The sequence below is a fragment of the Coffea arabica genome, chromosome 6c (assembly GCF_036785885.1).
Source record: "Coffea arabica cultivar ET-39 chromosome 6c, Coffea Arabica ET-39 HiFi, whole genome shotgun sequence".
Taxonomy (NCBI): domain Eukaryota; kingdom Viridiplantae; phylum Streptophyta; class Magnoliopsida; order Gentianales; family Rubiaceae; genus Coffea; species Coffea arabica.
In genome coordinates this window covers 33,194,496-33,207,278 of record NC_092320.1, presented here as the reverse complement: position 1 = coordinate 33,207,278, position 12,783 = coordinate 33,194,496, and the positions used below count along the sequence as shown (strand labels likewise).

Genomic DNA, 12,783 nt, shown 5'->3' with positions numbered 1-12,783 from the left:
ACACTAGAGGTTTGCTAATCATTCAAACTTACTAAACCTTTGTAATTAAAACAAATCCTATATTTACTTACGTCAAGGCACACACTAGAATACCGAATATAAATTATAGCTTGAACCTTATAATAATAATACGTAAACTAGGATTTCCAAACTTAACCGAATTAGGGTTTCCTTCCTAGCCATTAAACCCTATTTTTTTCCATACCGAATATCAACTAACCCTAATATCGACTTACGATCGGACTGGGGCCTCACACTCAAACCTACCAAAATTCCAACCCCAACTGAGATTCCAACTTGATAAAATGGTTAGTGGGATACAATCCAAGCCTGCTGAGATTCTTCAACAAGAAATTAAATTTGTTTTGTCAAGACGAGGGTAGAAGGGTGCGCGGCGGACGTTGAGACTTCACCAATAAGAAATTAAATTTGATTTTTCAAGAAGAGGGATAGAAGGGTGCACGGCGGACGGTGAGACTTCACCAATAGAAAATTAAATTAAACATTAAATTTGATCTTGCCAAGAAGGAGGGATAGAAGGGTGCGCGGCGGACGCTAAAACTTCACCAACAGGAAATTAAATTAAACATTAAATTTGATCTTGCCAAAAAGGGGGGATAGAAGGGTGTGCGGCGGACGCTGAGACTTTACCAACAAAAAATTAAATTTGATTTTAAATTTGTCAAGAAGGGGAGATAGAAGGGTGCGCGGTGGATTCTGAGACTTCGCCAACAAGAAATTAAGTTTGATTTGGTTTTTGACTTTTTTTTTGGAAGAATCTTTTCAAAAATAATTTGCCCCAGTTTTGATCAATTATTGTGTTCCGATCCTTCAATTTTGCATTATGGCATGGTTGCTCCTCCTTAAAAATTCGATTCACCTCTTCCTCGGTCCGAACCCTTCAATTCTTGGGTGACATTCCACAATCATATAAAATTTGCCCCAGTGTGTTGCTATTGGACCATTGGACCTACAAAAAATAGAAATAATCATAATGATAGATAATGCCACCACTATCCGATCAATCTTGCTTTCAAGAAATGTGTAAACATGAGTACTTGGGCGTTTTTCCTCAATGTAGCGAAAACTTAACTGTACTCTGTGAACTGTGTCAAGTTTCCTCAACTTTCAATACTACCAAGACCCTTGGTATCCAGCCAATCATAGGGGTTGCTGTTTGATAAATTCTTGATCCAATTTCGCTCCTCGAATTACATCACATCTTCTTGACTTCTAATGCTAATAAGATACTTGATATCCAGGTAATTCCAATAAATCACAGGGATTGCCATTGGATAAATCCAAAAAGATAAATGAGACCATGAAACAAATGAAAGAATATTCTATTTACACAACAATTGTGAAAATCTCCATAATTTGGAAACAATCATTCATTTTGAAAGAAAATTAATTTAAGAAAAATGAACCTGTAAACTTAAAATTTTACGTGTGATGAACCAAAACACTTTGATTCTCGAACAAAATGCCACATTTGACCCTTTGGATATCACTCCTCTGGAGTTCAATGCTTGGCAATAGAACCACAATATGAAGAGAGATTCTAATGAACTGAGTCTCTAGCCATTCCATTCCAAGCTCACTTTCTCCTTATAAACCCTACCTTAGCGCCCTTTCGGGTTTTCACTAAGGTTGCCCCCACCCTTTTTTATTCTTTTCATTTTCTTTTTTTTCTCATTTCTCATTTTTCTTTCTTTTTTTTTCATTTTTTCTTTCTTTTTTCTTTCAAAGGTATCCTTTTAGATTTTCACTAATGAACCAATCCTCCCGATAGCCTTTATCAACTCAGAAATGTGTTTTAAGAAATGATGGCATCAGTGCGACAATCCTTCCCTTGCAAAATTGATGAAGATGTATTGACATCATTTGTCATATGATTTAGAAAATTTCCTAAAAGAGGTGATGCAAAGAACGGAAGTCAGGATTTTCAGTTTTCTGTAATGTGGTCAGGTGAGATGTTAAGAAAAAGTTAAGGCTTGAAAGCGGATTTCAAAAGTGGTTAGATCATCTGAGGTCGCATCTTCATATTAACCCTACTAAAATTGGCACAGTTTATTCTCAACTGAGGTTCTTTTTTCATTTTCTTTCCTTTTTTTTCATCATTCCATTCATCTTTTGAAATGTTCACAATTTGCCCCAGCTTATTTTTTAACTGAGGTTCTCTCTTTTTCATTTTCTCTTTTCTCCTTTTTGTTCATCCATCTTTTGAAATTTTCAAAATTTGCCTTGTCTATTTTTAACTGAGGTTTTCTTTTGTTTATTCTTTTCCTTCTTCTATTATTTTTCACCTCTTGAAACTTTTCTTTTCAACTCAAACTTGCCCTAGTGTGGGGTTTGCGATCCTCAAGGGTTGCCAAATGAAATAATTTATTCTGAAGGTTCAAAAGGAATAATTAGGGATTGAATGTTTAATTGGAAAGGAAAAAGGTCTAACTTTCATTCCATTCTCTGCATTAACCCTGAAAGCAAACTTCATTTATTATAAGGAGAATTTCTTACGCATATCTGAATTGACCGGCTGAGGAAAAAATTTGTCCATTTCACTTCTGTGAGAACGAGTGCACCACCAGGCAATACCTTTTGACAATAAAAGAATCTTGCCAATTTGGGGCGAACTTCCTCTTTTGGCCTCATCTTACACCGACAGAAGCTACCTGAATAGCCATAATTTGACCCTTTTATGGTAAACACGGCCAATCCTATTGACCATGACAGACTATATTTAGCTGTTTTTATCAAGTAACCATTGATTTCTATTTCCGTAATCTTGACCTCAATTCGGCTTGAGTTTCTCTTTATACCATTCGGGCCTCTTTGAAATATTTTCGAATGTCTCCTCATTACTCCTTTCATTTTGAAATTCAAATTCACATTCGTGAGATATCGAAATTGCTACCATCAAATTTCAGAACAGTGATATCCAAAGGGTCAGAGGATTTTATTCTTGGCCATCTGAAAATAATGCGTAAGTAACACAGTATATATAAAACTGTACATTTTATTAAATTTCAAGATAAAGACCAAACTTAATAACATGTTACTTGTTAAACAAGACGTGTCTTCAAAAGCCATTTGATTGAAAACTATTTACAAAAGCATATTTAAACCAAAGACACTCGCATGATTGGATTTTAACCAAAGACATGTGAGAACCTGAAAATTTTCACATTTTCTAGGCATTATTTTATTTTTGCCTACATTTTTATACTTGTCTTTAAAATATTAAAGTTTCTATGCATTTTTATAAGTAAATACAGTTTTAAATCATTTTTGTGAGAACCCTCATTTTTAAAGCACAATTTCCCCAAATTAATTGCCTTATTCTAGGATTTAAATCATATATTATATGTCCTTACATTAGCTTTTCTAGGTGTTACAATAATTTTTGTGCATTACACTTTATTCCTTTTTACTTGAAGTAAAACATTTTTCTTGAGTTGATTTTAATTAATACACCACTTGCATTTTACCAAGTGTCTTTATATTAGTGGTAGAGACCTTACATGTAGGATTATAGGTGCTAGTTAAGTATTGGTACATTTGGAAAGGGTAAGACACCATTAGTCAAAGATTAAGAAGGAATTGGAGAAGAAAGTGGCCAAGTGGCAAAACCCTAGCCAAGTATCTTGTTGGACCCAAGATTAGAAGATTATTTAAACTAGCCAAAGCCTTTTTTTTCTCTTGTGATGGCCGAACTTCTTAGCCTCAAGAGAGAGAGAGAGTGAGCTCCATAACCTTGCTTTCTTACCCTAGCAAATCAAGAACAACAATTAAAAGAGAAAGATTTGAGTTAGTAAGAGTGTTCCTTCAACTCTAAGTGCTTTATTCAAGCTTGAAGACTTACTTTGGTGGATTGATTTTGGGTGGTTCAAGCTCACCACAAAAGAGGTATATGTTCTTTAAATTTTGGCTTTTGATGATAGATCATGCACTTGAAGTATTAATGGAAAAAATACAAGTTGTTTGGTTGAGATGTGCAGTTAGTTTCTTGAATTAAACAAGTAGTAGTTAAGTTTCTTAGTATGCACACCAAGTGTTTGATGAAATGTTTGAATCTTACTCATGTTTGTTTGTAAGGTGTTATTATGTTTTAACCCTCTTTTGAGCTAGATCTACCACTTGATATGATGATTTGAGTGGAAAACATGTAAGGATGAAGGTTGAACAAATGTTGAAAAGTGTGGGCTGGTTACTTTTGTTCTTGCTGGCCGGTTCTTGTAGGAGGGGTTTTCCCTCAATTTTGTTGTTAAATTATGCCCTAATCAAGCCTAATAAACTAGGTTAACTGTTGGTTAAGCTTATGAGTAAGTTGGAATGGAATTGAAGCAAGTAAAGTGGTGCTTTTGAACCATTAGTAGACTGTTTTGGGATTCTTGTAGTTATGAGATCATTTTGGCTGCCTTAAATCATGTTGTATGTTTTGTTGTGAATTCCATTGATTCTAGGTGACTTGAATCCTTGTATATGATCACTTGAGGAGTGAATTGGGTGAATTTGGATCAAAACTAATGAAGTTAGCCCCTAGAACTAGAGTAGTTTGGCTTACGGTTAACGCTGATCTAGGGTTGGAAAAACAGCCACCTTTTCTGAGTTACAGTTATTGATAGGAGATGAACCACGGTGTGAGCTTGGTACTGTTGGAAAGCCCTTCGAGTCTAGTTTCCAACGCCACTGACGGAACCTAATTTTGACTTTTCTACAGTGATTTATGACCGTTTTCCTAAGACTGCCAGGGCAAGACTGTGCAATCCGAGGAGAAACCCTTAGGCCCAATTGGAACTTTTCCTTTGCCGAACTTTCATGCATCTACTAAACTTGTTTTCTCATGAACTTTTACCATGGTTTGGACCTTGTTTGCATGACGGATTAAGTAGCTTAGACTACTCACTTGGTCTCTTAATGAGCCTAACCTAGTGGGGCATGAATCTAATTGTTAACGATTTCACTCGTTACCCTAGGTTTGGGAAACAAAGGTGATCGTAACTGAGACGTTTGACATCGATCGCTACTTTTGCTTGACAGGTGAGTGTTCCACTACCTGCTACCTGCTTATGTGAAATATCTGAATACTTGATTTACGACTGTTTGAGCCAAACCCTAATTTGATAAAAATGGAGGCGAGTGTGTACTTTATCGCACTCGTCCTCCTTCACTTCCATTGAGGCTCTATATACTGCTATTGTGAAATGTGAATTCTCTATATGTGACTGTACTTGAGTTGTTTGGGTGATATCCCATCAACTACTACCACTGTTTGGGTACCCAACCTCATAGGTGAGTCGGTTCTATCGAGGCAGCAAGGGCTTGGTCGAGAAGGCCGATAAACCTTGAGGACTGTTTACTGTACACTGAAATCGGTATACTCGAGTATTACCTAACTACTGTTTATGGAGTGCGGGTCCGGTGGGGAGTTGATTGGTGGACAGAGGAGGTGAAAGTGGTGTTCTACAGACTGGATATTCTGTGTATACAAGTGTCGACGGAGAGTCAACGGAGACATTTATGATCAAGCTCAAGGGGATTTTGGCTTTTGAAAGCCACCCATATCCTTGAATTGAACTGTGGTTACTTGTTATTGTATCATACGGTATTTATTTGATTATTTTATGCCTTAATTTGGCTATGTGTTTACTTGCTTTACTTGGAACCTCACTGAGCTTTAGCTCACCCCACTCCCTTTGTTTTCCTTAACAGATCGGGGATGGACTAACGGTCGAGAGCTTTCTTAGCTTTGTTTTGCTTGAACTTGTAACCTTTTGTTAAGATGACTTTACCTTTTACTTTTGTAAGCTTGAATGTATAAGTTTGACTCATGTTATATAATTTGTAGTATGGAATGGTAAGTGTGACTCTTAGCTTGCCGTATTAAGTTTGGAAAGTTGATTGACGGTTATGTGTTATTAGGGTTGTACGATTTAATTTGAAGTTATTTTTCCCCAGTTATTTTGAGTTGCTAGTTCTTTGATCGACTGAGCCCCGGCGAGAACTGGACAGGCAGTCCGCTGATACCCTAGGGTTCACCCTAGGGAGAGGTGGGGCTGTCATAATTTTCCTAGCATAAGTTAGTGTATGTTAAAATGGAAGTGCATTATAGACTTGGGACCCGCTAGTGCGATAAAATTTTGGTGACTAAGTGATTTTGTGCTAAGTGTTATTATTTTATATGGTGCTAGGAGATGATTAGAGGTTAGTTAAATAGATTAACCATTAGGAGTGAGAAGATAAGTTTAAAACATCTAAGGTGCCACGTGTTGCAAACCGGTTGGAGGTTGGATTTGATCAAGACCTTCTCACCTTTACTAAAACCAATTTTGACCCAATTTTTCTCCCATTTTTCTTGGTCTTGGCAGGCTGTTTGAGGAGCAAAATAAGAGAGAAAAAAATTTCATTTTTTACTTCACTTTCTAGCTTCAATCTTGAGTTTTAACCAACCAAATCACAAACTACTCCATACAAGTGATCACTATAAGGAAACTTAAAGGCTTTGGTGGAGTTATTTTGGAGGAGAAAGGTCTAAGCTACCATTTTTCCTTGTGGTCATAAGGTATATTGTCAAGAAAATCCTTCTTTACTTCTAGTAATTGCATATTAGTGGTTTGGAAATGAGAAATATGCAGTTTTATGAGGAATATTGTGATTTGAAGTAATGATTGAGGAATTTTCAGTTTTCTTAGAGAATTTTCTGCCCTCATGTGATGTGTAATGGTTGGCCATGATTTCCTAGCTTTGATGTATGGAAAATCTTGTGTTTAGGTGATAGTTTACTTTGCCAAAAGAAATTTCTGGTTGGTTAGCATAAATTCCAGCTTAGGGTTTCCATTGGGTAGTAAAAACAAATTAAATATCAATCTTCAAGACAAGCATACTGAGTTCATATTTTACTGTCTTGTATCGTATCTTAGAGATTGCAAAAGAAGGTATAAATTATTTATATCAATTGTGTTTATTGCCTATGTTGTATATGATAGAAGTTAATTGATGACTTACACTTTTTATGTATCTTTAATGTACAGGACAATTGTAATACATTGGTGCAGAAATACATTAATCCATACAAAGATTGTGCATTATTATTTGTGATTTGAACTCCAATAAATTCAAAAAAAAAAATAAATTTGGCACATCTATCAACAATAGCATTCGTATTAAGGGTTGATCGGTGTGAAAAATGTTCTGACCTCCAAAAAACTTTTTGTTACATTTACGTCTGATCCATTCATCACTTTTAAAGAAAAACATTTCTACTTTTATTGTAGGAATCAAAATCCATCAAAATCACAATTCAATAATGATTCACAATTTCAGCCAAGTTTTTTGCCCACTGCAACAGATTGTTTGATAGCTCAAATGTTGAGGTATCATAGATTACACCTAAAACATATTCAATCAACTGCCTCATTATAGTTCATGTTTTTATTTGACAAAAATAGTACATGTTAACGAAAATTTATAATAAAATGAAATTATTTGAACTTTTAAGCTTTTGCTTTTTTTATAATATTATATAAAAATATATTATTAATTTTATTTTTGATGTAAAGTTCAGAGTACTAGTAAGAAAGTATAAGTAAATGTATGTTCTTTTAAATAAGATAATTGAGCAAACTTCATTCTAATTTCGTATGCTACTTCGAAGTCTGAGACCCACAAAGAAGAGAACATTCCATTGTCATCACTTACTATGATTTGACGTAGTTCTACTAAATTCATAATAGAAACAAAAAATCAAATTACACAGAATAAGACACCATCAATTCATTCATTTTCCCTTTTTTCCGGGCTCAAATTTATACAAGAGACAGGTATTCAGGTTATCCATCCACTTCCAAATCCTAAGGTCCTTCCATTCCTCAGGAGTAGATGAACTGGCACTCATCGTAACCTGCCAGACAAATTTGTGTGAGAGTTTCATAGTTGCCGGTTAAAGGATAAACAACCAAAGATAAATTATGTGTATTATGCTAAAAAGTAAGTGCGTGAGAAGCCTAGGGGAAAATGAGTCCGAAAATAGGGAAATCGGCTGGCTATGGTCATCTTTGCTGCCGATCTATCAATTATTATATTTATACGAGCGCATCAATGTTTTTTAGTGCAAAATAATTTTTGCAAGAAATACAGCAACTCTAAGCAATTGATTGGTTATACAATTACGCCTACACCTGTCCCCAAAACAGTTCAAAAGAAAGATGCCTCGTAGTCGCTCATTGTTAGACAATTAAGATTATTTATATAAATATTTATCTATTTCCCAAGAGTTATTTGATCCTTCTCATGGTTAAGTTATTCTCTACGTAATATAGTATAAAAAAATATAATGAAAGGTAAAATTTTAAGATAGAGAGAGATTCTAAAGTAGAAGACAATCTATATGCAGCTATACTTGATTGGTTCAATGTAGAGGTGTCAAAATGGGTGACTTGGGTAGGTTTATGTTGGTTAAAATAGGTAATGAGTGTAAGTGAGTCAGCCCATTTATATCTATTTAATTAGATGGGTATAAATTGGTAAGTTAAAAAATAAATTGGGTAACCCAATTACCTATTTATAATCCATTTATTTTAATTTTTTGTAAACTCATTTAAATTTATTTTTGCATATACTAAGTCATCAATTTACACCACGCTTTGCATCCATTATTAGTTTTAAATATTTACTTATAATGCTCAATGAGTCTAATTACCAATTTTTTTCCATCCGTACTCTATGTCACAAATTTTTTTTTTGAAAGAATAAAAATATAAACATTTGAACTAAGTACTATAAAAGTTAATATAAAAACTTAATCCAAAATTTTGAATCCCTAGCATTTTTTTCGTGTAAATTTAGAATTTCATTTTGAAAGGTAGGAAAAAAGGATAAAACTTGTCATAAATTGGTAATGCTGAAAAATGAGCAAGATAACAAACTAAGAAAAAATAAAATGATAAGATAAAACCAACAAATAATAATAATGATAATAATATGAAGTAAAAGTAGTTAACATCATGATAAAATGAAGAATCTGAAAAAAAAAATAGGTGGGGGAAGAGAGGAGGATTGGGGGAAGACAATTCTAAATAGCTTAATTAGATTTGATGGATTAGCCAGTAATATCCATTTCATACCATTTATTAAATGGGTATTATTGGATAACTCATTTTTACACATATACAAAAGGTTAAAATACTCATATCCATCTATTCATAAGTAGGTATGAATAAAATTAGTTAAATGTGTTTGTTTGTCACCTATAATTCAGTGCAGACCGTCTAGGATGATCTAAAAGCCCGTTATGGAGGAAGTTCTATTTTATGTGCATTTTATATGTTTTTAGGTGCATTTTTGGGAAGGTATATGATGGAAGCTGCGTAAAATTCTGTCCTTCCATGCACTCAGTACCAAAATTATAAGTAACGACAACGGGGCATGTTGTAACTCGAAGGAAAAATTATTTGCATTCACGATATATTTGGTCTATTGTGTGTACACAATACACAATTTTGGTTATGATAATGGAAAACAAATTATTGTGAATTTTGTTAAGTTAGTTGATTCTTTAATCTGTTCATTTCACCGTTACAATTCCATAGGTCACTATCCTGTTAAAGTTCCTTGACAAAAGCAGTAGGTTCTTAATCTGTGGCTTCACTTATTGGCCGAACTAGAAATAATTTTCAGTGGGGCGCAAAAATAATATTAATATATATTGATAATTTTTTTTAAAGACACGATAATATTTACATACAAAATCGATACATGTATGTCATGATTAATGCAACCCAACATAATTTGCAAATAAAATAATAAATTTATATAAAAAGCTTTAAAAAATGCATACTAAACATTTTGAAATTGCAAATTGACCTATTGTATTACTAGTCATAAGAAGGATACAAATTTTAAATTTTTCCCATGTTGTATTGAAAAAGATCACAATTGCTTTATTTCTAATTGAGCAGACCTTTAACATAATGTATTTTTTTAATCACTAGAAAAAGTCCGGACAAGTCATTTGAGTAATGATTAGTAAATTATAAATACTTCCAAGTAAACTAAATGGTTAGAAAAAAAAAAGCTTTTGATTTTGGATTGGTCAGCATTCCAATTCCATCTAATCATAAATTAGTCCTATATTATATCCACTGTTGAAATTTAGTGGGAACAGAGCTGAAAATTTTTTAAAACACAAGGTATACTGGTACAGTTTTGCGGGACATTGGGGCCCACGCCCCTAATGCCTCCACTTTGATTCTGCCACTGACTTCACTAAAATTCCAATTTAAGTACCCACTGTACGAAAATAAACGCTATAAACTAATGATATTCTCCACAACCTATCTTTGAGATTTTATATAGCTTAGGACATTTTACTAATCGTAAAACCATGAGCCTAACTATTAAGATATTAACAGAAGATACAGTAGATATCATCACGATTGTGGTACTTCACCAAGAAACTTCTTCTATAAACACTATCGGGCAATCGCGCAATAATGTGCAAGAATACCCGCGAGGGGTAGCATCCTCTAAATTTATGGTCTTATATTTATCATAAAGATACTACTAGGATATTCTCGAGGTGATAAATGAAAGACAAAAAATGATGTATGACCAAATTTTGAGTGATATTTTTGGAATTTTAGCCAAAATTAATTTAATGAGCGTAAAATAAGCCTCATTTTTTTCAAAGAATTATATAAAACCTTTTCACATTTTTGTAAGTAGGAAAAGTGTGAGGTTTAAGAAATGAGAGGGAAAAAAGGTGATTTGAATCCAGAATCTCAAATTGTTAAACTTTCCACGTTAGTAACTAGATAAAGACTTCCTTAATAATATAGAACCTTTTGACAAATTTAGGTGCTTCCACTATACTTTAGCCATTGCTTTATTATAAGCCTACTAGCTGGACCCACACAAATCGGTTCTGACAACCTTTAATCTTACTATTGTAGCAAGAACTTAAGTACAATTTCTAAGGGGATTCTGACGCCCACGAATTATGGAGTTGGGCGGGACATGTACGAATTATATGGTGCACCGTAGTAGGGTGTTTAGTATGAGTTTCGTTTGCTTGTGTTTATTGAGTACCAGCTTTTTCAAGTAACACCACTTTAGAAATGTAAACCTAAATAGGGAAAATTTAGAAATTTAAGGAAATAATAAATCTAGACATATACATTTATAAGTATTAGGTGCTAAAAAACGTGTAATAACACTTTAGAAATGTAAATATAAACAGGAAAATTTTCGAAATTAAAGAAAATAATAAATGTAGACATGTACATCTATGGGTGTTCGGTGCTAATATGGTTAACCGGCATTTGCTGAAAGCCAATCAGTAAGCAGTGCACCTTAAGAAAATGTCGAAATTGCTCATTGTAGCATATAAATAGAAAACCTTCTTGAGTTCGCATTTGAACCTAATTTGCCTATTTCGACGCTAGGATTTTACCTACTTCTAGTTACTAAAAAATTAAATTACCTACGTTCATATAGCTAGTAATTGTCAAGTTAATCGTGGGGCAATTAAATTCCTCCATTTGTTTGGAACTTTCAAAATGCAATTTGGCAAAATGTTTCTGAAAAGATTTAATCACAGATGACATTTGTCTTACTGGGATCAACGCTGACAAGCATGGCTGTCCCTCCAAAATCACAAGTTCCACCAGCCAGCTTAGTCTTCTGCCAGTAACTGTTAAAAGCATAGGAAGCATGAGCGATCACTGTGTCAGGCAGATAGCACAATCCATTGCGTTTTATGGGCTCACAATCAGCACCTGAACCGCAGGCATAATCAAGTGCCACCTGAAGTGGCGTAGGAGGTACAGTGGGCTTGGCAACACACCAGACTGAAAACTGTGGTCGCTGTGGCGTGGGTAGTGATGGGGGGGCGCATGGTGGAGTTGGGACTATTCTAGGTGTGCTTGCAGTTGGAGGAGGACTTTGCATGGTGAAAGGTGGTGCATAATACATTGGCGAAGGCAGGGACAGTGGTGTATAAATTCCGGGGGTTGGAGCAGTTGAAATTGGAGATTTTGGGATCAAGGGAGATAATGTACAATAGGGAGGAAAATTGTCATTTGGTTGTACAGTTAAAGTGCTATCCTGAAGAAAAATATTACCCCTTTGTCTCTTTGCTTTTTTCAGCATTAAATCAACGAGTGGACGTGCTGGTACTTGTGAGTTCTTGGACTCAGAAATTTGTGGTATGCTTCCTGCAAATGCAACAACTGAGTAAGAAAAATACAAAAATCATGAACCAACGAAGCAAGCATAGATATTAATGGGATATGAACAGGTCAATCAGACTCATAAAATATAAATACCAGATTGACTCAGAGAGCAGCAAGTGCAGACTACGAAAATGCTAAGGAAGCGAATTTGCGTTGCCAATACGGTCATTGCCTTCATCGTGAATTGAAACTAATATGTACAGTATGTACTTCTTATTCTTATTATGGGGATTTCTGCTTTGGCTATTATTAGTCTGGAGAAAGGAGGAGGCTTCGGTGTAATGTGCTGTTAAAGAAGAACAGATTGTAAATCTAAAGTGAATTAATAGATGGAATTGCAAAAGGAACGTACGTAAGGGAATCAGTTTGTAAGTTATCGGTATACTGAACAATGGGATAAGAAAATTTATAATACATGAAATGGGAATAATTTTAGGATTATCTATAATGAATATACATATTTTTAAAGATTCTTCAGGCAAGTAATAGCACTTATTTTATAGCTCGCTTATGATTAGGATACACGCAATCACAATTATTACACCACCTACAT

At 34.4% G+C, this 12,783-nt stretch overlaps 1 protein-coding gene across 1 annotated transcript; it reads right to left on the bottom strand.

The window, feature by feature from the left end:
- Window positions 1-7,614: 7,614 nt before the first annotated feature.
- LOC113693495 (uncharacterized) lies at window positions 7,615-12,476 on the bottom strand. Its single transcript, XM_027212027.2, has 3 exons — window positions 12,324-12,476; window positions 11,613-12,212; window positions 7,615-7,900 (listed from the first exon to the last, which is right to left on the bottom strand). The coding sequence occupies exons 1-3, from the start codon at window positions 12,406-12,408 to the stop codon at window positions 7,869-7,871; spliced, it is 717 nt and encodes a 238-aa protein (XP_027067828.2). The 5' UTR covers window positions 12,409-12,476; the 3' UTR covers window positions 7,615-7,868.
- Window positions 12,477-12,783: the final 307 nt, after the last annotated feature.